The 26,524-nt window shown below is 37.1% G+C and overlaps 1 protein-coding gene across 5 annotated transcripts in view; it reads left to right on the top strand.

Moving 5' to 3' along the window:
- Positions 1 to 512: 512 nt before the first annotated feature.
- The window catches only part of adam23a (ADAM metallopeptidase domain 23a), a 31,679-nt gene continuing 5,667 nt past the window's right edge, over positions 513 to 26,524 (top strand). For 4 of the 5 annotated variants that reach the window (XR_007930677.1, XM_051897622.1, XM_051897624.1 and 1 more), the window contains exons 1-24: positions 513 to 781; positions 1,478 to 1,701; positions 2,231 to 2,307; positions 7,715 to 7,778; positions 7,864 to 7,946; positions 8,262 to 8,325; positions 10,302 to 10,374; positions 10,464 to 10,549; positions 10,653 to 10,718; positions 10,955 to 11,023; positions 11,118 to 11,284; positions 13,000 to 13,084; positions 13,214 to 13,301; positions 13,403 to 13,454; positions 13,576 to 13,675; positions 15,909 to 15,980; positions 16,088 to 16,174; positions 16,266 to 16,346; positions 18,592 to 18,642; positions 18,743 to 18,806; positions 18,956 to 19,061; positions 20,463 to 20,582; positions 20,683 to 20,851; positions 25,673 to 25,784. Coding sequence is in view for 4 of the 5 variants with exons in the window: in XM_051897622.1 (XP_051753582.1) it covers positions 703 to 781; positions 1,478 to 1,701; positions 2,231 to 2,307; positions 7,715 to 7,778; positions 7,864 to 7,946; positions 8,262 to 8,325; positions 10,302 to 10,374; positions 10,464 to 10,549; positions 10,653 to 10,718; positions 10,955 to 11,023; positions 11,118 to 11,284; positions 13,000 to 13,084; positions 13,214 to 13,301; positions 13,403 to 13,454; positions 13,576 to 13,675; positions 15,909 to 15,980; positions 16,088 to 16,174; positions 16,266 to 16,346; positions 18,592 to 18,642; positions 18,743 to 18,806; positions 18,956 to 19,061; positions 20,463 to 20,582; positions 20,683 to 20,851; positions 25,673 to 25,784 (2,239 nt within the window). In the remaining variant the exon portion in view is untranslated. Of the gene's footprint in view, positions 782 to 1,477; positions 1,702 to 2,230; positions 2,308 to 7,714; positions 7,779 to 7,863; positions 7,947 to 8,261; positions 8,326 to 10,301; positions 10,375 to 10,463; positions 10,550 to 10,652; positions 10,719 to 10,954; positions 11,024 to 11,117; positions 11,285 to 12,999; positions 13,085 to 13,213; positions 13,302 to 13,402; positions 13,455 to 13,575; positions 13,676 to 15,908; positions 15,981 to 16,087; positions 16,175 to 16,265; positions 16,347 to 18,591; positions 18,643 to 18,742; positions 18,807 to 18,955; positions 19,062 to 20,462; positions 20,583 to 20,682; positions 20,852 to 25,672; positions 25,785 to 26,049; positions 26,141 to 26,524 lie in introns of all 5 variants that reach the window. The other variant, XM_051897623.1, reaches the window with a different exon arrangement.

Genomic DNA, 26,524 nt, shown 5'->3' with positions numbered 1-26,524 from the left:
GCTTCAGAAGGACTTTATTAACCCCCCGGAGCACACGTTTATGATGGATGGATGTGGATGGAGACACTTTCTTCAGCTCATACTCGTTAGTATCGCTCACTGCCATTATAAAGCTTGGATGCGTAATGATATTTATTAAAATATCTCCGATTGTGTTCGTCAGATAGAAGAAAGTCATATACACCTATGATGGCTTGAGGGTGAATAAAGCTTGGGCTAATTTTCATTTAAAAGTGAACTAATCCTTTAATGGATTAACTATTTACGTATAAAAGACTAAAGCTTTTATTTCAGGCTTAGGTTGTGGGCTAGTGTATAACAATTCTAGTTGTCCAAATTCATTATAACCACTGAGAAGTCAACCGATTTGCTAGGATGAGTGTGCTGGCGAGTGTACAAAGTGAGGATGGTTGACGCGTCAGCGCAGCAGAAGATGCACTGCGCAGGCGCACTGGCTTCCCTTACGATATGAGCTGCTTGGCCACCGCCTTCCATCCATCCGTGCTACCACCCCTTCGCCTTCTTCCCAGTCCTCCCCACCCCTCAGCATCCCAACCGTGCTACCCACCCCTCAGTCTCCGATGCTGCATGAAGGATTTCCCCCACTTCCCGCGGGATACGCACTAAAATCGCCCTCATAATAATGGACTCGCTGTAAATTGATGCGCTAATGACATTTTATTTAGTCTTCAAATATGAATCATGCGTCTGATATTCCATCTGTGTCTGCTCGCTAGCATATTTATTTCCGTGCCATCTTCTATCGCCTCAATCTCAACGGGTAAGTATAGCGTTTACCTTGTGTAACTTTATTATTTATGTGATATTATTGCATATTTGCTCTAGCATTTACACAGTTTGCTTTTCCAACGCCTTTTGTTGCGGTAGGAAATCCCAGCTAAATACGCAGGTTTTGTGCAGGCTTTGATTGAGCAGCCTCCATTACTTAACTGTGTTTACGGCCGTTTATACATGTCAATCTATGCAGAGGGGGGTAAAAGCTTTTGAAGGCCTCTCTATGGGTTGACAGCCCCATTAGTATGGTGTTGTATATGGTATAAGGACTGAATCTTAATTCGATTACCATGACAATAGATTATCATTAGCTGACATGATGCGTGTCTAATGCCTTTACAATTCAGATATCACATATCCAAATATGCAGCTGATAAAGTTGAAAAAAAAATTATATATGGTAATGTTTTGTCAATATGTGTCTCTTATTTCTCTGTTGCCATTACATGTATCGTGTCTCGCCCTCTCATCCACTGTCTTAAATGTGTGATCAGATTTCAGTGTTTTATTTGGTTATCAGCCGTAGTGCCTCCGTTCGATACACTGAGATCTGCATAAGAGAGATCTGTGCGCAGCTTCTCTGCAGCATCACAGGGCTGCAACTGCTGGCACACGTTCATATATAATTGACGGGATCCTTCTCCGAGATGAAGACTGTAAACAATTTCCTCTTATCCTGCAGTTTCCAGTGCCGTGCAGAATGAGGATCTCAGGGATCAGCACGTGTCTGAGACCCCGCGAGAAGCGGCAGCAGCAGCACCGGGCAATTCCACAGGAAGAAAATCGGAAGAGCGTGAGGTCACCGTCACATATCCCTCCCGGCTCATTTACTACTTGAATGAGGATTTGGAGAGCACGTATCATGATCTGGACACTCGTGCGAGGAACCAGGCCGGGGATGGACAGGTGAGACGTGGGTTGTCTTGCAGTGTAAAGTATGAAGATCCCCTCCCCCCCGTATTTAGGTCTTCAACACTCATGCGCTAAGGAGTTGTGGAGCAAGGAAGATGCTTCATTTCATACCTCTAGCAGCTGCTGGGAATGGTGCAGTATGCCCAACGCTCAGAGCTGATACAGGTTCACCGGCCCTCCCTCACAAATCTAACGCACTTTTCGCAAAAGAAGCAGTTTTTCTCCCTCGCTCTCTGTACTGAACAGACGTTGTGGGATTGCATTGTGCGCACACTCTCACTTTACTTCTGCCAGTGCAGTATTTTTGCTGTAAAACAGCACAGCTGTGTGATTTATGATGCTCTACAGCAGATGTTTTATCTATAGATGCACTTTGCCGTTTGATAATATGATTTAATGTGCGTGCAAAACAGAAATGAAATTTTACCATTACGTTTGCAGGCTTTGCTGGCAGATTTGATGTAGTAACATATGTTTGTTTTGTGAAGTGTTAATGAGCCCCTGTTTATCTCCCTGACCGCAGTATGTCCACCTGGCCCAAGCAAGTTTCCAGCTGGACGCCTTTGGCACCAAGTTCACTCTGGACCTTACTTTGAACAAGTAAGTGTGTGTGTGTGTAAGTAAGAGACAGGTTCAAGAACGCTGAATTGCTCTGGTGTTCAGTTGCACATTGTCACATTTTTTTAAAAAAATAAAACAGCTATATTCTCTCCTTTTTGTATTAAAATCCTAAAATCTCTTGCTGAAGTTGGTTCCGTGCTTATCCGCTTGTCCTATTCAGTCGTCTCCCTGCCATTTGTCTGTGTCGGCACCTTTACGTTCAAGGTATTAATTGAAGATCTAAGAACATTGTGGTTTAAATCATCCAAACTATTCCCTGTAAAAACTGTGACTATGCGTTATGATTTACAGCATATAAGGTGCTTTTATTTGGAATTAACTGCCACCCTGGTAATTACATTTACCTTTATTCATTTAACAGATGCTTTTGTCAAGGCAGCTTACAAATGAGGAACATCGCAAGCAATTTGTCATATAGAGCCAATAATATTCACCGTATACAAAGTTGAAAGATAGATTAGGGAAAGCTAACTGGGAACGTTGTCAGAACAAAGTTATCTGGTTCAAAGTTATCTGGACTTTATTAAGGTTCTCAAAATGTTAGCACAAAAACATTATTTATACGTTTTAGTTGCACTTTCGTCTGATGTTCATAGATGCAAACTCCTCACATTTCAGTGAAAATTCACCTTTTTGAGATCAAAATAGGTTGCCAATGAGATTCGTGTATATCTGATGAGAAAGTGTTTGGGGTGGTTGGGAGGACAGTCTTTGGACAGGGTCACGGTGAATGAAATCATGAGAATCGCCTTCTCAGTGACAAAAAATAACCCTCCTCCTGGCTTCGCAGGTGCAACGCACCTGGAAAGAGTGAATGCACGACTGAAGAGAGTCATCTCCGCTAGGTCTGCCTGCGTGCCTTAATGCAAGAATCTCGTAAAGTAGCGTTATGATTACAATGATTTAATTGCCATAAGTATTAATATGTAAAGCTGTTAATTAGCCTGACACGGCTGACTTGTGCTGATTTAACATTATTTCCACCGAATCAAACATATTTTTTATTCTAAATACTGGTATAACGCTACTAACATTACCATTTTGCCATTATGTTCACGCAGTTTGCTGGTGAAGTTTATGTAATCTGCGCAAATTTAGCGCACATACTCAACTCATGATGAGTCAATATGAATATTAAATATAGCCGAATGGAGCAGCACCTGCGCGTTTCTGGCTTACTTCAACACAACCATCAAAAAGCAACAAATAAAGGTACGCTGGTTTGTTTGCTTCGAAGGGAATTGTGCAGACCCAAGAAACTATAATGTGGGGTAACTAACCCCAGTGTAAAAAGGAAAAAACCACTTAGCAATGATGAAGCACATCTGCCAATTTTTAGCAGACCCTGGCCAGATATAAACACTGATTTTGCGGCAGCGATCAAAATGAGTAGGCTAAATGACCTCTGAAGCTTCAAATAAAGATTGTATTACATTGTTATGCCAGTAGGTGCCAACCAGTGACTGGTCTCAAATGTATTTGAGAGAGATTCATTCAAAAGCACTGGACGAAACAAGTCTTTATTTATTAATTTCAAACAATTATTTACGTAATGAAAGCATTTAAAATAATAAATATTTTTTAATAGACCCATTTGTAACGTTTTAGACATTTATTAATAGACTCATTTATGACATTAAATAGAACATTTTGTCAAAACCTCAAGGAAATCCAGATTATCCAGAATCATACATTAAGCTTAAACAAATATATAACATATTTGGCATCTAACTTATACTATTAGCACTGTTTCTGATATTAAAATGTACAATCTTAAAGTCTAGGATGAAGTCTTTATGCACATTAACAAGGCTTTGGGACAATCATAATGCATTATAATCCAGGAGTTTCTGCGAAGTTCTGCAAACCCCAGAACCGCATCTTTGTCACCTTTTTCACCCCGATGCGTTTGCATCCCTGAATGTTACTACTTGTGTCTGAATGTTTAGAGAACACTCAAAAGTAACATTCCCACAGTGTTTGAAGAATGATAAAATGGAATGTTCCCTTAACGTTTGCATAACCAAGAAAAAATTTATTTAAAACATTTTAAAAACTGGACATTTTGAACATTCAGATAACATTCAGAAATATTGTTTTCTTAACTTAATGGGATTGTTAGCAAAACTTTCTTAGAACATATTTTTGTTTGCTGGGAAGCTGAGGGAAAATGCTGACATTCCTGAAAGGATTTAATTAGTAGTAAGTGCCTTGGTTGTGGAGTGCTTAAGTGCTTGTGGAAAAGGTGTCTCTCCAGCTGTTTTTTGAACGTTGTGATGGACCCGGAAGATGGTGTAGAGGTTGGCAACTCATATTGAAAGAATTTCCTTTTTTTTCCTGCATATATTCCTTTACACCAGGGGTGTCCAATCCTGCTCCTGGAGGGCCAGCGTCCTGCACAGTTCAGCTCCAACCCCAATTAAACACTCCTGAACCAGCTATTCAAGGTCTTACTAGTCATACTAGAAACTTCCAGGCAGGTGTGTTGAGGCAAGTTGGTGCTAAACTCTGCAGTACAGTAACCCTCCAGGACTGAGTTTGGACACGCCTGCCTTTCTCAAACAAGTTTTTTGCACAATTAAAATGAGAACGCAGAACAATATCTGTTTATATCAAAATTCAGGTAGATTATTTGATCACAAGTTCCCAAACTGTTCGGTTTTCATAATAACCAGGAATAGCCAAGGCCATGGATTACATTTTCAACGGTTTAAAAGGATGAAAAAGGAAAACTCTGTCATCATTTACTCACCCTCATGTTGTTGGAACGCAAAAGAATATATTTTGAAAAATGTCTCAGGGTTTTTTAGTACATAAAACAAAAGTCAAGCGATTTTATCCCTTCATATGTGCACATGATTTTCACTTTTAGAACATTTTTAGACACATTTTAGTCGTAAATAAGATCAATTATTGCTGCCTACTTTCTTTTAGTGAGATAAATGATATGTTTGCGAATGTCCATTTTTGCAAGGCTGATTAATTGTCAGCTTGTGACAGTTATAAAAATAGGACCAGCTGCGACAACAGAAGTGTTTGTGATCATGGGATAAAAGAACTCAAAATATTTTTCTTCTTTGTTTAAAACAATAAATTTCACTGTGACTTCAGCTATTCATGCTGTTGTTAATACATTTATCATATAACATTAATATAGCCACAATCTGCTATTTCAAATACATATTTATTGCATTTTTATGTTTATTTACCATGCCTTAACAAACCTATGTGGCAGAATCACTGATGAAGTGATGCAGCTTCTGATCCACTAACAGCCTGGAGCTCCCACAACAGCTGATACGGAAGAACGTGTTCTCCCAATGCGCACTTCACAAGTTCACACTTACATATAATTAAGTAGAGTAAAGGTTATGTGTATTTGGTGTGCTGTCTGAGGGGAGGGCTCCGAGCTCAGAATTTGGCCCGAACCCAGAACACTCCCCCAATCTCAGGTTGGGATAGGAATAGTTTGAAGTGAAGAGATGGGGTGCTGGAGGCATGCTGGAAAACTGTCATGGAACAGACGCAAGTCTGCTGTATATATACCCCCTATCTCGTTAATTGAGTTGATTAACCGAATGTGCTCCTCAACGTGTTAAAGGGGTCATGAACTGCATAATGTTTCCTGGGGTGCACTTAAAGTGTTTGTATGATTTTTACATCAAAAATTGTCATAATTTAGAAATAAAAGGCATTTTTCCTACCCTGATTTTAGCCCTCTGATTTGAACGCTCTGTTTTAAGGGGCGTGTCTGCTGTGAGACTTCAGTGTAAACGCCCACTGCTGTGATTGGCTGACATCTTTGCAATATGAAGTAGCTAAGTATTACTCTGTCGAAAACCTTTAGCACGTTTTTACTATTACAGTTTTCAAGGTTAACTAACTGTGAAAAGTGTTGATTATAACATTACATTTAAATCTATGTCATTATATTTAAATTGTGGCATGAAAGGTTGCAGTGATGAACATTGTAGCCGATCACAGACATGTTGTTGAGCGCATGAAAGCAGTGATCTCATCATTGCAGCTCAATTTCTGCACACTAACGAATGCTTTCATCATAACTAACAGTGCAAACGTGATGTAACTAAGAGATTCGTTGAATAAAACGGGATTTTTGGCGTGAGTCCAGAACTCAGTCACTTATAAACTTGCGCTGTTTGATTGACAGATCCAGTGATTGTAAAGGGAGCGTTCTTTGATCGCTTTCTGTATATAATTTAATCACCATTTAAATAACAGATTATTTTCATCCTACTGAGAGAAATAACGTGAAGTGGACCGTTTAGTCACTGGTTTGATTTACTGACAGACAAAGAACATCTGACTGTACATGAATCATTAATATCAGATCAGGCATTAGAATTAACTCAGTTACTTACATGTTGTTGCATTACTGTCGAGTCCGTATCGTAAAAAATCTGTTTGCAAAGCCTGTACCAAAATGTGATTGATTTACCAAAGAATCCACAGTGAAATGTACTGAATATAAATAAATAAGACATTAACATTGTTGAAAATAAATAACCGTATTTCGAGCATTAGGATTCTTTGAAAGGTAATGTTATTTTTCATCCTTGTATCGCTCTTCTCTCCTCGTCGTCTCACTAACACACCAGTGGGTGGGGCTAACGTTGCAATGATGAAGTAGGCGTTGATTTCTTCTGTGGAGGCGGAGTTTCACCTACAGAGGCACATTCCAAGATCATTCGCTGGGCCTGGTGTCAATTAAAGCTTTTATTGGACTAACAAGGAAGTTTTCAGTTCTGAAACTTACAGGATATTCTTATAGTACGATGACCTCTTATATATCAAAACCTCAAGAAAAAGTTGATTTCTCAATTCATGACCCCTTTAATTAGTTAATTATCTGAACATGCTCCTCCCAAATTTCAAATTGTCCAGTTTTTTATCTGTTTCAGTTATAGGAACGTTAAGGGAAAATTTGCTTTTATCATTTTGCGAACATTTTAGGACATTTTGCTAATGTTCCAATTAAGTTATGAAACATTATTTCTGAATGATCAAAACATTTAAAATTTCCGTTATCATTTTGCAAACATAATTTGGACATTACTCTTAAATGTTCTTTGAACGTTCAGTAACATTTAAAAAAACTAAAATGCTTCAGGAAGAAAAAACATGTTCCATAAATGATGTATAAATACTGTTTTTGAGGTAACATTTTGAGAACATTATTAAAGACCAGATAACTCTGAACGAACGTTCTATTAATCATCACTGGAAAATGTTTGCTCATAACTTTGAGAGAACCTTGCCAGAACATTAGCGAAAGTTCTGAGAACGTTCCCTGTTTGCTGGGTTTATTATTTTGTTGTTGGATAATTAATGTGAGATTGAATTCTCTCTCTCACTTCTATTTTAGTGATCTGCTCTCTTCAGATTATATGGAGATCCACTATGAGAAAGACAAGCCCGTTCTCTCCAGGGTAAGACACAAAAAGCACACATCTATGTCAAACAGAACCCTGAAAATAACTACTACATAGCAGTGATGAATATGCGTCTGTTTAGGGTGGGGAACACTGCTACTACCACGGCCATGTGAGAGGAAAAGAAGACTCCCGTGTAGCTTTATCTACCTGCGACGGGCTTCAGTAAGAAACCTTGTTTTATTTGTATGTGTGTGTGTGTGTGTGTGAGATAAAGAGAGAAAGTCTGACCTGGAGACCCACTGTGAGGCCAGATGGCAGTCGGTACACATGAAAAGATTTGAATGTCACCATGTTAGTGTGTGGCTGAGTGTCACAGAGAGCAGTCGAGGGAAAGTGAGAAGCGTTTGTTCGGTTCTAAAACCACGATTGTGGTTTTCTTCTTGGTTTTCTTGACTCATTGAGGTTTTATCTGTCCTTGTTCCTGTATCTGTTTTCCAATTGACATCCCTGACTCTTTCTTGTCATTTACTCTTCTAGTGGGATGTTTGATGATGGTAATTTTGTCTATCTCATCGAGCCTCTGAAACAGACTCACACCGTGGTAAGATCACATCATTACAGCTTATCGTCTTTTGGGATTCATTATTCACACCAGGGTTGTAACCACCACAGACATTGATGGGGACAAGTTCCTCCTCAGTTATTAGAAATGACCAGATTGTCCCCACAATATTTGATATTCTTCATGCTGCTCTGCTGCACTCCATTACGCACTGCTCTGTTTGTTCTTAGGATGACTGAATGTTACATTTTAAGGCTGGTCTGCCTCATTGGTGTAACAGCGCTCGTCAATGTCAAAATAAGTGAGCTGGCCAATCAAATTAAAGAAGGCGGGGCTTACTGTTCATAGAATACGAGTGTGAATTCCAACACAACACTTTAGTTTTAACAGTGAAAGAGTGTGTGGTGAGATGTAAGTAGCTAAATATTTAATATCTGACAACTGTTTTACAATAGAAATGTTAAACTACCGACAGTAATATCCAGTGATGCAAACTACTCAGCTTTTTAAATCAAATTTCACCGTTTTGAATTGAAAATATGCTATCATTCTTATAGTTAATAACTGAATGTCACAAGACTAGTAATGTTTTGCGTTTGGCATATTTTACATTAGAGCTGTAACGGTACGGTACACAAACATGACGGTTCGGTACATAACTCGGTATTGAAGCCACGGTTCGGTACAGCAGGGGGAGAAAACTAAACATAAAATTGCCTTTTTATTTTTCCTTTTTTTTAACAAAAATGTCTCTGTGTTTAAATAAATTCAATTATAATTAAAATGTTCTTAAGGATGAAAAATCCATCTAAGCTAATGCTGTAAACTATATAGGGAGCCCTTACTTACACATTACTATAATATTAAAGGACAACAGAGTCCAAATTATTATATTCAGTTGCTATTTATTTTTAGATATAATAATCAACACTTAAATAATGTAAATTGCACATAAGGTAGGTTTTACATTAACTTCTAAATCTAATTATTAAGTTAATTCATTCATTTTTGAAATATAATCATTTGCACAGTGGCTGTCATAACTTAAAATTTAAATATAATGTAAATATAATGAATAAGCTAATATAGTGCATATACAAAATGCTCCTCTCTAGAGTTAATATCTCTAGTGAACCAACATGCTTATTGATATCTTTCTGCAGATGAAACATTAGTTGAGAGATTACATGTAAACCAAGCGTGCCGCACAAGTCCTGAAAAGTGAAGCCAAAGCATTTCGATCGCCCCAGGTGGTTGGTCCCAGTATAGGCCATAAACCCCGCCCTCTCCATGTAATTTAATGGGACGTGAGACAAACTAAACAATTAAATTACACTTTAATTAATTTTTTTCAAAGAAGGTTTCTGTCATTTTATGTAGTTTTTATCACGCTGATGTAAGTTCAACTGTTCGTTTTCTTAAATAAGTTTGAGTTTAGTTCGTTATTTGATGCTATAAAAACGGGGGTGTGACGTCATGATTGACAGCTTCTCTGAGCAAAGTAGTTACTGAGGCACCAACAGACTTTTTTCTGGATTTTCGGGAGGAGATTGGAGCTTTAACTTTAATTTCTACATTTCCATAACTATTTGTTTCACACCGACATAATGAGTTGTTCTGCAGTAAACTATACTAACTGATTCATTACCTTGCGCGCCCCCTTCTGGATTGGAGTGTGGATCGCCTGTCACTTGACTGTATTCGTCGTCTGACTGCATGCACCGAACCGTGATGGTTCAGGATGAATACATGTACCGTTACATGCACACCCCATTAGACATACAATTAAATGTGTGCATCTTTAAAATAAAATATCATTTGCAAATAATTTAAATTGATCACTTCACAACCACCTTCTTTTTCTTTATTCACTTAAATCCCTTTTAATCCTTTAATTATTTAATTTCTTTACATAAAAAGACTAAATAAATTCAGTCCCCCCAATGTTCACGACATGGTTACGGCCTTGATTCACACACCTTGTCTACAAATGTCACCATGTTTGTACCATTTAGGAAACAGGGGCACGACCCCACACTTTGCGACGAACATCATCGCTTCATGTGACCTCTGCCCCAGGTGACTGGGGTAAGTGTGCCAAGGTCCTAAAGATATGTGGCAAGATATTATATCACTGCTCTCATCTCCATGGTTACCTTCATGTCTGTTTCCCTCAGCTGCTGATGACCCAGTTGAAGAAAAAGAAGAAGAAAAACATATTTTCGCTAGCATGCCTTGGCTAAAGAGGAGGAGGAAAAGAGCTGTAAGAAAATGACTCTCAACCTTTTCCATGCGCTCCACTGTTCCTCAGTGCTCGTACTTCAACATTATGGTTTATAATTTTGATTTTGCTATAATTTTCTTAGATGCCACGTAACATTTTTGAGGAGATGAAGTATCTGGAAATAATGATTGTCGCTGACCACAACACGGTGAGTTCATCCAGACTAACCATACGAATTAGCTTAGTCTGAAAATTTCTTTAAATCATTTTTTTATGCATTTCTGAATCAAAGCTCTGAAATTGTTGCAAGTACAAATAGGGCACCCCTGCTTATTTCTGTATAAATTATCCACTAGAGGGCACTAAATAACAAATGTTTCCAAATCTTTCATGTACTGCAGAACCTTGAAACTGATTTTCTATCTTAATCTCTTGTTTTTGCAGTTTAAAAGGCATAAGAGTAAAAAGCATACGCGGAACTTTGCCAAATCTGTGGTCAACCTCGTAGATGCTGTATGTTTGCATATTTATCGCTGCAAAATGTTACCCTAATATTTACTCATCTTGTGTTCATCTTAATCTAAAATGCAAATAATATTTCCTTTAGATTTTTAAGGAGCAGCTGAATACGCGTGTGGTATTGGTTGCTGTGGAAATTTGGACTGACAGGGACCGGATTCCTCTGAGCGTGAAACCGTTGGAAATGTTAAAAGATTTTTCAAAGTACCGACAACAGAACATCAACATTAACGCTGATGCCGTGCACCTCTTCACGTGAGTCGCTTGGTTTGCCAGTAACAGACAGGATGCGGTTCAGTTGTTGGAGTTTCAGGGCAAGATAAAGATTGTGATTTTTTCATTGTTTGATGTTGATTCTGTTTTCATGCTCTGTGATTTTGTAGAATACTAAATATGTGTGGGTCATTTTCAGGAAAGTGTGCCATTTATGTGTGTAAACAGAACTTTGTCGAGATATTTTATTTAACTATGATAAGTGTATAATGCAAAATATCTTTTAAAATAAAAAAATTCTTAAATATTTGTTTTTCATCTGAATATCAGCCAATTTGCACATCATCATTACATTTTAAAGGTGCAGTAAGCAATTTCTGACAAACACACTTGTAGCCAATCAGCAGTAAGGGGCGTATACATTCATTAGGGGGGAGGTGCTTATGTTGCATAAGCTGCGTCCCAATTCAGAGGTTGCATCCTTCGAAAGACGCGAACTTCAAAGGCCACAAAGGTTGGAACGAGTGTTGTGACAGCTGCCGTTGATGAGTGGCAGTAACGTTTGTACTGGACTTTTTTTTTTTAGTTGACGTTATATTAAACTGTCTAAAAACAAAACAGGGTTCAAAACCTGTCTAAATATATTCACCATGGTCCATTTCTGCACATAATAAGAAGTATAAACTATATATAATCGCATCTTAGTAAGATATGTCAACATTTTAACCAATTTAGAGTTTTTTTTATTTTTACATTTGTATCATTAGATATTTGAGTAAGTTGAAACCCAGTACTAGCGTTTAAAAGTGTAATTCAGCAATTTCTCTCAAAAAAAAAATGTTGTCGTCACCAGTGCACAATGAATTCTGGGGTAGGCAAGGCCGCGAAGGATCCATCTGTTGTATCCTTCATTTTATGGGAAACAAAGGACGCATTTGGAGGAGCCTTCAAATTGGGACAGCCTTCGTTGCACCGCGGTGACGCAATCAGCCTTCGAAGAATGCAGCCACTGAAATGGGATGCAGCCATAGTGTGTTTGTGAATTTGGGGGCGGAGCTATCAAGATAGGGGTGTGATCCTTTTGGGTTGGGGCGTGTTTGTTTTGGTGATTTCAAGTATCAAAAGCATTTCTCAGAAATCGCTTATTGTACCTTTAATAAGCTATATTGAATTAAAAAAAAAAAAACTAAATTTTACTTTCATGAAAAATAAAATATTTTAATTTCTCTGTATATGTAATATATACAATATCAAAATGAATAATTTGTCCCAGCTCTTTCTTTTCAACATTATTGCTGTGTATGTTTTTTTTTTTAACGCTTACTGTTATCGGGCTTATCAAATCAATGCATCTGTTTTGTAAAAAATATCATAGTGATCAGTTTTTACATTAAAGCAAAAGTGCAATGATATTAGGTAACAAAATCCTGATTCATGTCTGATAACATTTAACCCCAAAATATTTTGAACCCAGTTGAAACAAAGCTTTATATATATTTTTTTAATTACGATCTGTGATTTTTTCTGTTCAATCTCAGAATACATAAATTCCAAACTTACTATCACAGGGTTAAAAATAATATAGCACATTAGTGTTAGGATTAGAGTTAGTAATAAATTCTAGAATTTCTGAGCATTTCTTGCACAAATGGCACAGCTTCCTAAGAATGAGGCTGAATACCATTGTTTGGTAATGCAGTTACAGAAAAAGGGAACAGGGGACATAAAGATCAATAAAAATCTCTTTCTGCTTGCAGGAATGTGACGTTTCATTATGGCCGGAGCAGTGTTGCATATATTAGCGGTGTGTGTTCCAAATCAAGAGGAATCGGTGTTAACGAGGTGAGGTTGGACACACACAGCACTCTGGGTAGACAGACTGGGCAATTTACAGTAAAACCTTACCTTACAGCAGTTTTAAATGACAAATGAAGTGAGTCATGCACTGTTGTATCTGTTTTTCTCTTTCAGTTTGGCAGCACATGGACAATGGCTGCCTCTCTCTCTCAGAGCTTAGCACAGAATCTTGGTATCCAATGGGATCCTGTGATCAGGAGGAGTAAGTCTGGTGTCAAACTACTGCATTTGTTCACTGTAAGAGTTTAGGATTGATCAGAAGTGAACTCACAGACTTTCTCACTCACTCTTGTGTTCTCTCAGAGGAGTGCGGCTGCATGGATTCATGGGTGGGATGTATAATGGAAGACACTGGGTATCGTTAAATACACACATTATTCTATAGCATCTCCCTGACTACCTTCCGGGCATTTTAGCTTCTAGTTTCCTGTCATATTTCTTGATTTGTGTTCATTTTTCCCCGTTCTCCTCCATAGGGTGCAACATCCACGCAGGTTTTCCAAATGCAGCATCAGCGACTACAGGAACTTCCTTCTAAGAGGCGGTGCTTCATGTCTGTTTAACAAACCCAGCAAGGTAGGCTTGAAGAATAGTTTGGACAACATACAAAAACATGTAAAAAACACAACACTTCACCTGCATACACATGCCTGCAAAGTGAATAAATAAAAAGAACTGCACAAGACTTTGAGTGAATATCAACGGCCTGTTTTTCCACAAAAAATAGCTTGACACTACAATCACCAGTTTTCATAGTTTTTTTTTTGTTTGTTTTTTTTTTCATTAAACTTATTTTCCCTGTTATATGTCAGGAAAAAAATAAGCTAAAAGAGCTTCACATTTTTCACAGCACTTTTTCAGTAAAACAGGCATCTATTTTTTCAGCTAATGAATGAACAAACATAACATAGACACAAAAGGGGGCGTCACTTCTGTATAGAAACTTGTTTCCACCATGGAATTAAAAAAAGGTCAATTTTATCTCGCAATTCTGCTCGCAGTTGTGACTTAATTTCTTGCAATTCCGAGTTTATAGCTCACAATTCTGACTTTTTTTTTCTTGCAATTGTGAGTTTAGATCCTCCTGGGACCAGGAAATTAACTTTTGTCCTCTGTAGTGGACATTATATTTTAGTGAATTTCTCTGACAACGCACATGTCACAGTTTTAAGAGATATTTTTCAGAGATACCAAATGTTTGGAAGTTTCACAATGACAACTGCCTCTTCTTGGTCTTTAAAAATGACGATAAAAATGTGACAATATTTTGTAATTATCATTTAAATCTGACTAATTTTCAAATTGTTTGTCATAAATCAACATCCCAGGAAAATGTTATGGGGTTTCAAATCAAAATATGACTTTCTGTTACAAAACAGGACATATGAAACTTTCATACATGTCCACTGTAGAGGACACCAGGACTTAAAGGTGCAGTATGTACATTTTAGGAGAATCTATTGACAGAAATGCAATATAACGTACATAACTATGTTTTCAGAGATGTATAAAGACCTTACATAATGAACCGTTATGTTTTTATTATCTTAGAATGAGCCATTTCTATCTACATACACCGCGGGTCCCCTTACATGTTAAGTCGCCATTTTGCGCCGGCATGTTTCTACAGTAGCCCTAAACGGACAAACTGCTCTACAGAGCGCGTTTCATTGACTAGCTACTCTCTGCTGTCTCAGACGACGACATATTTGTCCTGTGTTGGCCACCGTAGCTTCTCTATATTGCAATTCGCAACCTCACCGCTAGACGCTAAAATTTACACACTGCACCTTTAAAGCATGTTTATTACGCATTTTGGGAGACACTACAAGTGAAAAGGGAAAGAAATTACGTATCAGTATTCCTATAAAATATTAGATATTATTATGAAAATCTGGCAGATTATTACTCCCGTTATTACACTTCATCTTTTATTACATTTTGCCCCAAGAACACATTAATATGCAAATTAGATATAATGTATAGAATGGGAAAACCCACTTATGGCTGTTTTACACACATATTGCATAAAACAACATTTTATATCAAATAATTCTGTTATATCTTTCATAACATAGTTGAGAATCATCTTTATACAAAGTTTGGTATAAAAAATCCTTAAACCTAAAAATTGATTGGTGATTTAAAAATAAATCCCATTGGTTTTGCCTATTCATGTCTTTTTTATTTTTTATTTTTTTGCCTATTCATGTCTTTTTGTTTTTGCCTATTCATGTCTTTTTATTTTTTTTAAAAAATGAGTCCTGGTGTCCTGTCCTCTACAGAGGACATATCATAACATATGAATAAAATATCATTTTTTTTAAAATGTTATTTTTCCCTTTTTTTTTCTCATGCTCTAAACAATGTAATGACATGAAAAAATACTAAATATATACATTTTTTTCCTGGTTCTCAGGAGGATACGGCAGAAACAAGCTTCCATACCTCTGCTCTAAACGTTACCCTCTTTTAAAATCCAGCTGTCTTGGCGTGCACTTCTTTTTAATAATGTATGTTAAAGTTTTGCACTATTTTTGGATCCTACCCTCCTACTAATCTATTTTTGGATCTACTTGCCTTTCTCTGTTTGTTCTGTTCATGTACCCGCAACCCACAAAAAATAGGTTTTCAACCGAAAGCTGAAGTTGAAACGTTGAAGCAGGTTTTATAGCAGTGACACCAAATGTCATCAGTTCCCACATGTATTGTGACTGATTGTCATTGACAGCAAACTTAAAGCAAAAATCAAGTTCAAGCAAAATCAGTGGACATGATGCTGGATAAAACTTGTGCTTTGTGTCGGCAGCTCTTTGAGGCTACAGAATGTGGGAATGGTTACGTGGAAGTGGGAGAGGAGTGCGACTGTGGAGCCCGAATGGTTAGCACTTTTTTTTTTTTTTTTACATAGAACATGCTTTCTTACAGACAATATCAAAACATAATTTCACGTTTGCTAACCATTTTTATTTTTCTCTGGTTGTGCAGGAGTGCCATGAAGGCTGCTGTAAAAAATGTTCTTTGTCTAATGGAGCGCACTGCAGTGACGGCCCCTGCTGCAATAGCACATGCCTGGTAAGACACTTCATCATGACTTCCACCAACCTCAACTACCGAGTGTCTTACAGTAACCCTGATCAGTTGTTTCTCTCAATCATTTTTTCAGTTCTACCCACGAGGATACGGCTGTCGATATGCTGTAAATGATTGTGACATATCAGAGACTTGTTCAGGAGACTCGGGACAGGTTTTGCTCTTCTTTGTTCTAAATCATTTTTTATTTTCTTTAAATGATGTCAATTATTTAAATATGAGTTCTGATATATTAAAACATTTTTAAAGGGGAAATGTCAAACAGAAAGAGAGGGACAAGTGCATAAATATTTTTACTACATAGTAAAAGCATAGTTTAATTTCAGTTAAAGCTAAATTGGGGTAGTATTTCATTTCTTTTTTTAATTTCTGTACAGCCCGTTAAAATGTAATGTGATGAATATTCAAATTTGCTGATATTCCCATGAAACAAACATTTAAAAATAAAATTAATGTTCTTTTTTTATTTAAATATTTGCATTATACAAATAAATACATTAAATTGAGAGTTATTTCTATCCCATATCTGATTTTTCCTGTAAATAATAGTTATAGTAAGTCATGGTTACACAATAGGACATAACTGGTACAGTTTCCTGACAATGAGCCACTAATCAATTTATTCAGATGATGCAACATTATCTACATGTCAAACACAATAGCTATGTTTCCATTCACCTATTTTTATGCACATTTTAAGATATTGCTTAAAAAAATGCACATTAATACCAAAAATGTGCATAAAAAACTTATGCGCTCAATTGAGGCGGATCAATTTTTTATCAGATAAGAAGACATGCGAATAAACTACGATGGAAACAGGTTTACTGAATAAATCCCTTGATGCACAACAAAAAAATCACTTGACTTTGCTTCAACAGTGGATGTGATTGAATAACTGGACTAACCAGCGGACCAATTGCATCGCACAGCATTTCAAATGTTGGTTTGATCATTCTGAAATAAAGAACCAAAGTCTGTCATCGAAAGGATTTGGTTTAATTCCCTCCCAGAAGCAAATGGGATGAAAACAGTGCTTTATTCGCAAATCTTTTAATGCGATATTCCAATTTTGCACATAAGTTAAAGGGGACCTATTATGCCTTCTTTTAATATAAGATGTACTATAAGTCTCTGGTGTCCCCAGAATGTGTCTGTGAAGTTTCAGCTCAAAATACCCCACAGATCATTTATTATAGCTCGTCAAATTTGCCCCTATTTGGGTGTGAGCAAAAGCATCGATTTTGTGTGTGTCCCTTAAATGCAAATGAGCTGCTGCTCCCGGCCCCCTTTCCAGAAGAGGGTGGAGCTTTAACAGCTCGCGCTTCGGTTGCTCAACAACAACAAAGCTGGAGAATCTCACGCAGCCAAAATGAGGATTGTCAGTAACGGTGTTCAGCCTTACATTGTTCAAACCGGAGTCGACACTGATGGAGAGACTCAGGAAGAAGTTACAACTTTTAGAATGAAACTGGACGTTTCTGAATGGTTAGTGGATAAATGTATGTAGTTGCTGTGGAGTTGATTCAACTCATCCACTGATTCAACTCATAGCATGTGCCGTCATGTTAATCTTTTGTGCAAATCCAGTGTTGAATTGACCCTCGTTTGTGAAGCAGTCCGGCGTAAAATGACGGCATGACAACAACACTCTACTACAACAACTCTTCCTCTTCTCTAAAGCAGCCCAACATGGCCTCACCCCCTTTGTTGCGTGTTCTCGGGGGCGGGGTTTATGTAAATTTTAGGGTTATTGATGTCACCAACCTAGGAAGAAGCTCGTTGTAGTCCCTACCAGCCGTTTGTTGTAGTCTTTAAACAGAGAATTCTTTAAAAGAAAATATCTCCCTTTGCATTGAACTTTGAGTGTCGTAACTTTGCAGATGTTGTTTATGCTCAAACAGCAACATTACGCACTAACTAAAGTTAAAAAAGTGAAATCATAATCAACCACCCCTTTAAATTTGCAACTTTGGATGGAAACATAGCTGGTGATGATGATGTGTCATACCCCGCCTCCCCAAAGCTTCAATATTCGCCATAACTGCCATAACAGAAGGCATGTTATTCAGTAAATGACAGCTCGCCTGCAGTTTTAACACTTCTAAATAATATGCAGGGCTGAAAGATTAACTTTGATAGTGCAGTTGTCAGTTGTCTCTCATTTTGCCAAGTACCATTAAATAACCTGTTTCACAATCTTCCCTCCAAGAAAATATAGTTTATGTGTCCAGTAACTAAAGCAAATCACATTTAGTATCATCTGAAAATACTAAAACTTAAATAATGCTGAAATAAATGGTAAAATTTCTGGGTATCTTTTTATTATTCTTTTTGCAAAAATGCTTCAATAATATCTTTTTTTAAATATGTTTTAAAGATCTTTGTTATTCTTACAGTGCCCCCCTAATCTTCATAAGCAAGATGGCTACTCCTGTCAGCTCAATCAGGTCAGATAATATCTATATAAAGCAATTTTAGATACATGGCAGAACAATATTTAGGCTATTTTTGATCAAACCCTCCACACTTTATTTGCTACTATTCCAGGGCCGCTGTTACAGTGGTGAATGTAAGACTCGGGACAGTCAATGCAAATACATCTGGGGTCCAAGTGAGTGACACTGATGCTTTCAGAGTACTCAACTCTTCTTGCCAAAGAAAACACTAAAATAACTGCAAACACACTTGCTTGCGGTTCCTCTTTTTCCTAACTCCATTCTTTCCTCCTGCTGCTCTTTCTGTCTGTTTCTCTTCTCTCAGAGGCTGGAGGGTCAGAGAAGCACTGCTATGAGAAGTTAAATACAGAGGGGACAGAAAAAGGCAATTGTGGGAGAGATGGAGACAAATGGGTGCCCTGCAGCAAACAGTGAGTCCGTTTCCCAAATTATTTAGAGAGCAGGAATATGCGGCACCATGAAACTTTAATATGGTACAAAAGCAGGTCAAGTCTAGATGGAAACTTTTGTTCTGCAAAGTTTTCAGGCATGTGCTTTGCTGTTAATGCTTTTTCACTCTCTTTAAACCTGCTGAAAATGATGGAAAGCATTGAAAACTTTGTCTCCTTAAAGGATTAGTCCACTTTTAAATAAAATTTTGCTGATAATTTACTCACTTCCATATCATACAAGATGTCCATGTCCTTCTTTCTTCAGTCGAAAAGAAATTAAGGTTTTTGATGAAAACATTCCAGGATTATTCTCCATATAGTGGACTTCAATGGCCTCCAAATGGTTAAAGGTCAAAATTACAGTTTCAGTGCAGCTTCAAAGGGCTTTAAACGATACCAGATGAGGAATAAGAGTCTTATCTAGGGAAACGATCGGTCATTTTCGGAAAAAAATACAACTGTATATGCTTTATAGACACGAATGATCGCCTTGGAAGTGCTTCCGCTTTCCGTATTCTTCAAAAAGCTTACGCTGTATGTCCTACGCCTTCCCTATTCAACTTACGGAACGAACGCGGCGCTAGTTCCATTTTTTCCGTAAGTAGAATAGGGATGGCGTAGGACATACACCGTAAGCTTTTTGAAGAATATGAAAGTGCGGTTTTGGCGGAACCACTTGGAAGGCGATCATTTGTTTATATAAAGCATATACATTTACATTTTTTTCCGAATGACCATTCGTTTCGCTAGATAAGACCCTCATTCCTCATCTGGGATCATTTAAAGCCCTGTAATTTTGACCTTTAACAGTGGAGTCCATTGAAGTCCACTATAAGGAGAATAATCCTGGAATGTTTTCATCAAAAACCTTAATTTCTTTTCGACTGAAGAAAGAAGGACATGGACATCTTGGATGACATGGGGGTGAGTAAATTATCAGGAAAATTTTATTTGAAAGTGAACTAATCCTTTAAGTTTTATGCATGTAAACCAGGGGCCTAATGTATAAAACGTTCCGTACATTTCATCCTAAAAGTGTGAGTGCGCATAAAAGCCAAATTTTGCGTACGCACAAAAGTTTTGAGATTTTTAAAATCATGCATACGCCAGAACTCCCCTTTATAAAACCCAGATTGGCATATTTGTGTTGAGAGTCTTGTTTTATTGGCAAGATGTACTTATATTGTATGTTACTGATAATATCAGCAACATCTTGATCTACGTGGGTGTAAAGAAATTAGAACAAGCAGCAAATGTTTGCCAATAAATACTGGAAAAATCTGTATGTGAATCCCACGTGAAATTTGCAGAACATGGGTTACCGTCTAGACACGATCACATAACCATCTCTAATACTTTCCAAATCCTGTGGATTTACAGCGATGTGTTCTGCGGGTACCTGCTGTGCAGTAATATTGGGAGAATCCCAAGGATCGGAACACTGAAGGGTGACGTCACTCCCACCACCTTTAACCATCAGGGGCGACTGGTGGACTGTAGGTCTGTTCCTGGATCTCTGCAAATCTTTTCCCTCTAAATCTTCAGGACGAATCTCCTGAAATACGATTTTTGACATTTTCTGTTTTTCCTTCTTCTGTAGCGGGGGACATGTGCTGTTGGATGATGACACAGATCTTGGATATGTGGAAGACGGTACGCCATGCGGCCCCTCTATGATGTGCCTTGAGCGGAAATGTCTACCCATCTCCTCCCTGAACCTCACAGCCTGTCCGTCTGGCCCTGGCGGCCGAGTCTGCTCTTCTCACGGCGTGAGTGATCACCATCTGACACTCACTGCTACTTGGACTTGTCTCATACCACAGTCACTAGGGTTGTCAAATGTAATGTACCAGTCAGTATAAAAAAAAATAAGCATACCAGGTATATTTAGTACCCACTGATAGACGCTGCTTTCAAACGCTGTCAGTCATATCTGTTTGACAACGTTGAGCGTTGTCAAAGAGTATAGAACCCAGGAGGCTTTTTGGGTAACAGCCACTAGGTGTTGCTTCGGTAGCGCGGCAGCCATTTTGGGGTGAAAATGCCAGCTGGACAATAGAATCCATCACATCTTACGCACCCAAAATCGGCGAATCTCACAGATAAATCAGAAACTTTCTGAGAAAATTTCTCAAATTCAGTCAATTTTATGACACCTACAGTAAATGTTGTATTGTCTTAGCCTATATATGTTTTATATTATCAGTTGTGGAATCCAACCATTACACATCTGAGGTAACGTAGTTAGCCTATTTATTGAGTATTTCCATTTTATGCAACTTTACATATTTACTATTAATAGTAAATTAATAATTAATAAAGTTAAGATCATCATGTTTGTAGCGTGATCCAGGGGATTAAAGTGGAGTAAATTACTCCACTAGGTCTGAAATATATACATTTTAATCCCCTGGATCACGCTACAAACATGATCTTATAGAACATGATGCATTGCTGTGTCTGTTATCCAGTGTTAATTTAGTTGACGAATAATTTTTGTCGTAATTTTCGTCAACGACATTTTTTCACAGGTGAAAACGAGACGATGACTAAAAAAAAAAATGCGTTTTGAATGACTAAAACTATGACTAAAATCCACTCTTATTTTTGTCAATGAATAAAAACTAGACGAAAATGATAGAGAGGGACGATTTGGGAAGATATCCAGTCAGGACTGCTGTCCAGTGTGGAAGATGCGCACATTTGAAGTGTAACGTGCTGATCTAACCGCGGGAAACGCGCCGCTGTTGCGCTCTCTACGGGCTCGAGCAGCAGCACTTCAGACTGCTTCGCAATTAATGAATAGCGCACATTTATGCCAAGTTAATGTTGATGAATTATGACAGTGTTTACTACACGATGTTTATATGGTAATATGTTTTAGACGGTTGTAAGAATGCATATTTTATCTCCCTCATCTGAACTTAAATAAGCAGCCTGCTACAGTACAGACTGCAGACATTTCAGAATAAGAGTCACGGTGTATTTCGGGATGGTTTATAATTAGTATTTTTTCATGGTCATTATTGTTATTTTGTTTGCACAACAAACAGTATTTAACTTAATTTAATTTCTATTTAATTCATAGTAAACTACCGTATCTTCTGTCACAGGAAGGAAAGACTAAGAACATTATTTGACACATTATTCAATATATTTTACAAGTATAAGGGTTATTATAGTTAACTAAACCTAAAACCAAAGAAATCTTCATTACTTGAAATTAACGTTAACTGAAATAAAAAATAAAAAACTATAATGACATTTAAAAGCAAAAACTAAAAGACACAAACACAAAAAATTACTAAAACTTTTAACTAAAATTACAAAGAAAGCAGAAAAAACTAAAAATCAAATCTAATCTTTTTTTTCTTTTTTTTTTTTACAAAAATCTATAATTGTACCTTAATGATAAGTGTGTCAATCCCTGACAAGTACTGAATTGAGCTCTCTTTCATGTCTTTTTGCATTTGCACGGTCAAAACACATCCGTTTTGGTGAGTAAAGTACAGTTGGTTGTCTTAAGTGAACATAAACAGTTTGGAGAATATCAGATGTGTATCAGTGTATTGGATCTGTGTATTGTTAGAGAAATGCCTACTTAATGCATTACAATTTAACTAAATTAGATTTTAGTCGATTAAATTTACTGTAGATTTAGTCGACTAAAATCTTATGATATTTAGTCGACTAAAACTACACTAAAACTAAAACAATTTCCGATGACTAAAATATGACTAAAAATAAATGGCATTTTAGTCAAAAGACTATGACTAAAACTAAATCAAAATTTGCTGTCAAAATTAACACTGCTGTTATCCCATAATTCCTACTTTTGGACACAGTGGCTGTGTTTTTTTTTGTTTACATAGCCTGGCTTTAATGGACATTAATATAAAAACACTGCAAAAGCTAGTTTACTGTCAAGCTGTTATATATTTATTGTCCTACATTCCCAATTTTTCTAATGCATGTCCTTAATTTAATTTAATTTCATATGTTGGTATTAATTCAGTGTTTATAATGCTAATACTTGAACTTCAAATAATTTCAACCCAAACTGACATGGTTTCTAGAGAGCAAAGGTTTTGTGGAGAAAAAAAAAGTGGAAGACTTAAACACAAAGTCTGTATAATAAACCGTTAAAAGGATTTGATGATCACTAGTCTAGTGTTTGTACGTTATTCTGTGTTGTCATCATTCAGGTTTTCAGCTAATTTCAGCTTTAATGTACTTTTTTTTTTTTTAACAAAGCAGCTGATATTGCCATAGAAACTAGTGGACTGCCGAGTCGCTTTCACCTCGAAATGGCGGAAGCGTAGGGCTTATACTGGGCGCCGGTGTTGCAATGGAACGTTCTATTGAGTTTCACTTCTTGTCAGTGTACATTCTTTGGCGTTGTATCACAATCTTATCCGTTGAGCATGTGAACGCAATAATCTATCAGAGGTGCTAGTCAGTCAGAATCTGCTAAACACTGCTAAAACCCACAAGGTTTTGTTTTGATTAATGTGAGCCACACACATCAAGTGGATTTTTTGAAGGGGCAGATGAAAGCAAATTTTACTTGCCAACCAGACAAGTAGCCTGATTAAAACGTCAGTAACAAAAAAATAACTATGGAATAAGCAAAACGCAAGAATGAGACTTATTTTATTACGTTTAGTGTAAGTGGTGATCGATAGTGGATAATAATGTAGCCTATAATGTACTGTAATATATAATGTAATATAATGTAATTCAGTGTTTCAAACAAATCGGTTGAGTGAAAGATTCAGTGAACCATTCATAAACAACTGCCTCATTCTTGAATGAATCAGCCGTTTGAACGAATCGTTTGAATCAATGACTCAATGACTCATTATTAAGACGGTCACGTGCCGCCACCTACTGGCGGTTTAGTTTCATGTTTAAAAGTATCATTTCCCCCCCCAACATTTCTTATTTGTATTTTTCAAAAAAATATTTAAAACAGTCTCATAATATTAATTAATGTAGTTAATTAATTTTTTTCAGTGTAAAAGATTTAATTTGGTCTTGTTCTAATTGAATTAAAATATTAAAGATAAATCATACATTTAATAAGATTTTAAAAAAACACCCTTTATAAAGGTAAAAAATTGCAGATTCAAATATGCCAAAACAGAATAAATCCTATTTTTTTCCGGACAAGCAGCTTTTTTACTTGACAAGGCTTGACAAAGCACATGACAAGGCTTAATGTCAAGCCCTGCTGCTAAATACACTGCAAAGTTTATTGAAATGTGTGATTGAAACAGAAACTGGAATGACTGACAGTGATAACCAACGGATGAGACAAAATGGGACAAGCTTTTTAAAAGTACCGAAATTGGTACCGACTACTGACATTTTGGTGTCGTGACAACCCTAACAGTCACCCTTGAAAATAATCCTGTTTGAATTCCCACTCTCCAAAGCCAGAAATTCACTCAAATCCAAATTTAATCCAGAATGTTAACAACAGGGATTGAATTCATCCCATGCATTTAGTTTATATCCAGAGGATTGATAATCTATTCAAGACACCTTAAAATAACACATTGTCATGGGTATCTAACATCTATAAGAAGGGGATGGATTTTGATTTCAGTTATGCTTAAAAGTGCTTAGCTTTTTTGGGGGGTTGCCTCTCATTGTCAGTAAAATAGCCAATCAGACACATTCTTTGCCTGTAGTGCTTTGGGATTTGTTGAATTTTGGAGAGAGGAAACTGCTGAAATCACTTAAGCATGGGGTTTTTAAACCTTTCAATGCCAAGTCCTGTCAAATATGGCAATCCACTTGCAAGTGACCTCCTTCCAAAAATATAACGGCAGCCTGCCGTTCAAAAGTTTTGGGTCAGTAAGACAAAAAAAAAAGAGAAGTTGTTAATACTTTTATTCAGCAAGGATGCACTGATCAAAGTGACAGTAAAGACTTCTACATTGCTACAAATAAAATTATATTTTAAATAAATTATGTTCTTGAACTTTCTATTAATCATGTAGAATTAAGTATCACGGTTTCCACAAAAAATATTAAGCAGGACAACTATATTTAACATTGATAATACTAAGAAATGGTTCTTGAGCAGCAAAGCAGCATATTAGAATGATTTCTGAAGGATCATGTGACACTGAAGACTGAAGTAATGGGTGCTCAAAATTCAGCTTCACAGGAATAAATTAGACTTTAAAACATATTAAAATCGAAATGAGTTATAGTGTGTGTATTATAAAGACCCATTTATAGTATATAGTATATGATACACTAATTATAAGCATGATATTATACAGATATGTTGCTTTCAAGACTAAATTATAATAAAAGTGATCCACTGATTGAAATTGGCATTTATATTGTTATTGTACTAAAGTAAAAAAAAAAAACATTATCTTTAATTCAGTGAATAAAACATTATTAAATATTATTAACCAGAAGAAAAACATCATTTTTTACAAAATGATATGCTTATTTGTTTTTATTTACTATTATTAAAAACTGGCTATTGTATAAATATTAACCCCAGGCTTACACCACACACAGTACAGCATACTGACATATTTTTCCTACTGTGTATCATCTTTCAGGTGTGCAATAATGAAGCAACCTGCACCTGTGATGCTACCTGGGCAGGGACTGACTGCAGCATGCACGACCCCCCGAAAAAGCCGCCCGTCATCGAGGACCCGGGCCCCAAGGGTTCGTGACCTCTCCTAATTCTCTAAACATAAAAAGCTTGCCATATACATACACAGATAGTCCTCAGTTGCATACACACCTTAACTCCAAAAAAAAAAAAAAAAAAAATCCACTGCAAAGCCATTTCCAAAGATCACTGCTTTTTGTAGGTGTCACTTTTCCCACTCACAAGACTTTTGCAAACACTAGTACGTGTACAATTTTTTAAAAATGGGGCCTTGAGTGACATTTTCTCTGCTGAATCACCCCTATTTCCTCTGCACAGTGAGCGTGGCCACAAACAGGCTGATAGGGGCAGTGGCAGGGACCATTCTGGCCCTGGGGGTGATTTTTGGAGGCACAGGGTGGGGAATAGAGTAAGCACCTCTTAACCCTTTAATGCCACTCCCCCAGCAAGAGGGAGATCCTGTGATCCCCTGTGTGTGCGCGTGTACGTGCGGTTGTGTGTACATGTTCTCCCAGTGGCTTTGTCCGTTGTGTTGAATGTGATGGTGCCTTGTAATTTTTGTCGTGTAATTGGACTGATTGATTGGTCTATCTCTTATTTTCTCCTCTCCCCTGGCTGCTATTATCATGGATATTTTTACTATCACCCTGTGTTAATGGAGTGTTGCGGTGCTTCCCTCTCTGGTCCATGTGGGGCATTTACATAGAACAAAAGATTCAAATCGAGGATCAAGAACGAAGAACAACCGAGGAAGGTGGAAAAACATGAGATGACTTGGACTGACATTGACACA

The sequence above is a fragment of the Ctenopharyngodon idella genome, chromosome 6 (genome assembly GCF_019924925.1).
Source record: "Ctenopharyngodon idella isolate HZGC_01 chromosome 6, HZGC01, whole genome shotgun sequence".
In the NCBI taxonomy this organism is placed as follows: Eukaryota; Metazoa; Chordata; class Actinopteri; order Cypriniformes; family Xenocyprididae; genus Ctenopharyngodon; species Ctenopharyngodon idella.
This window is presented reverse-complemented; position numbering and strand designations above follow the sequence as displayed.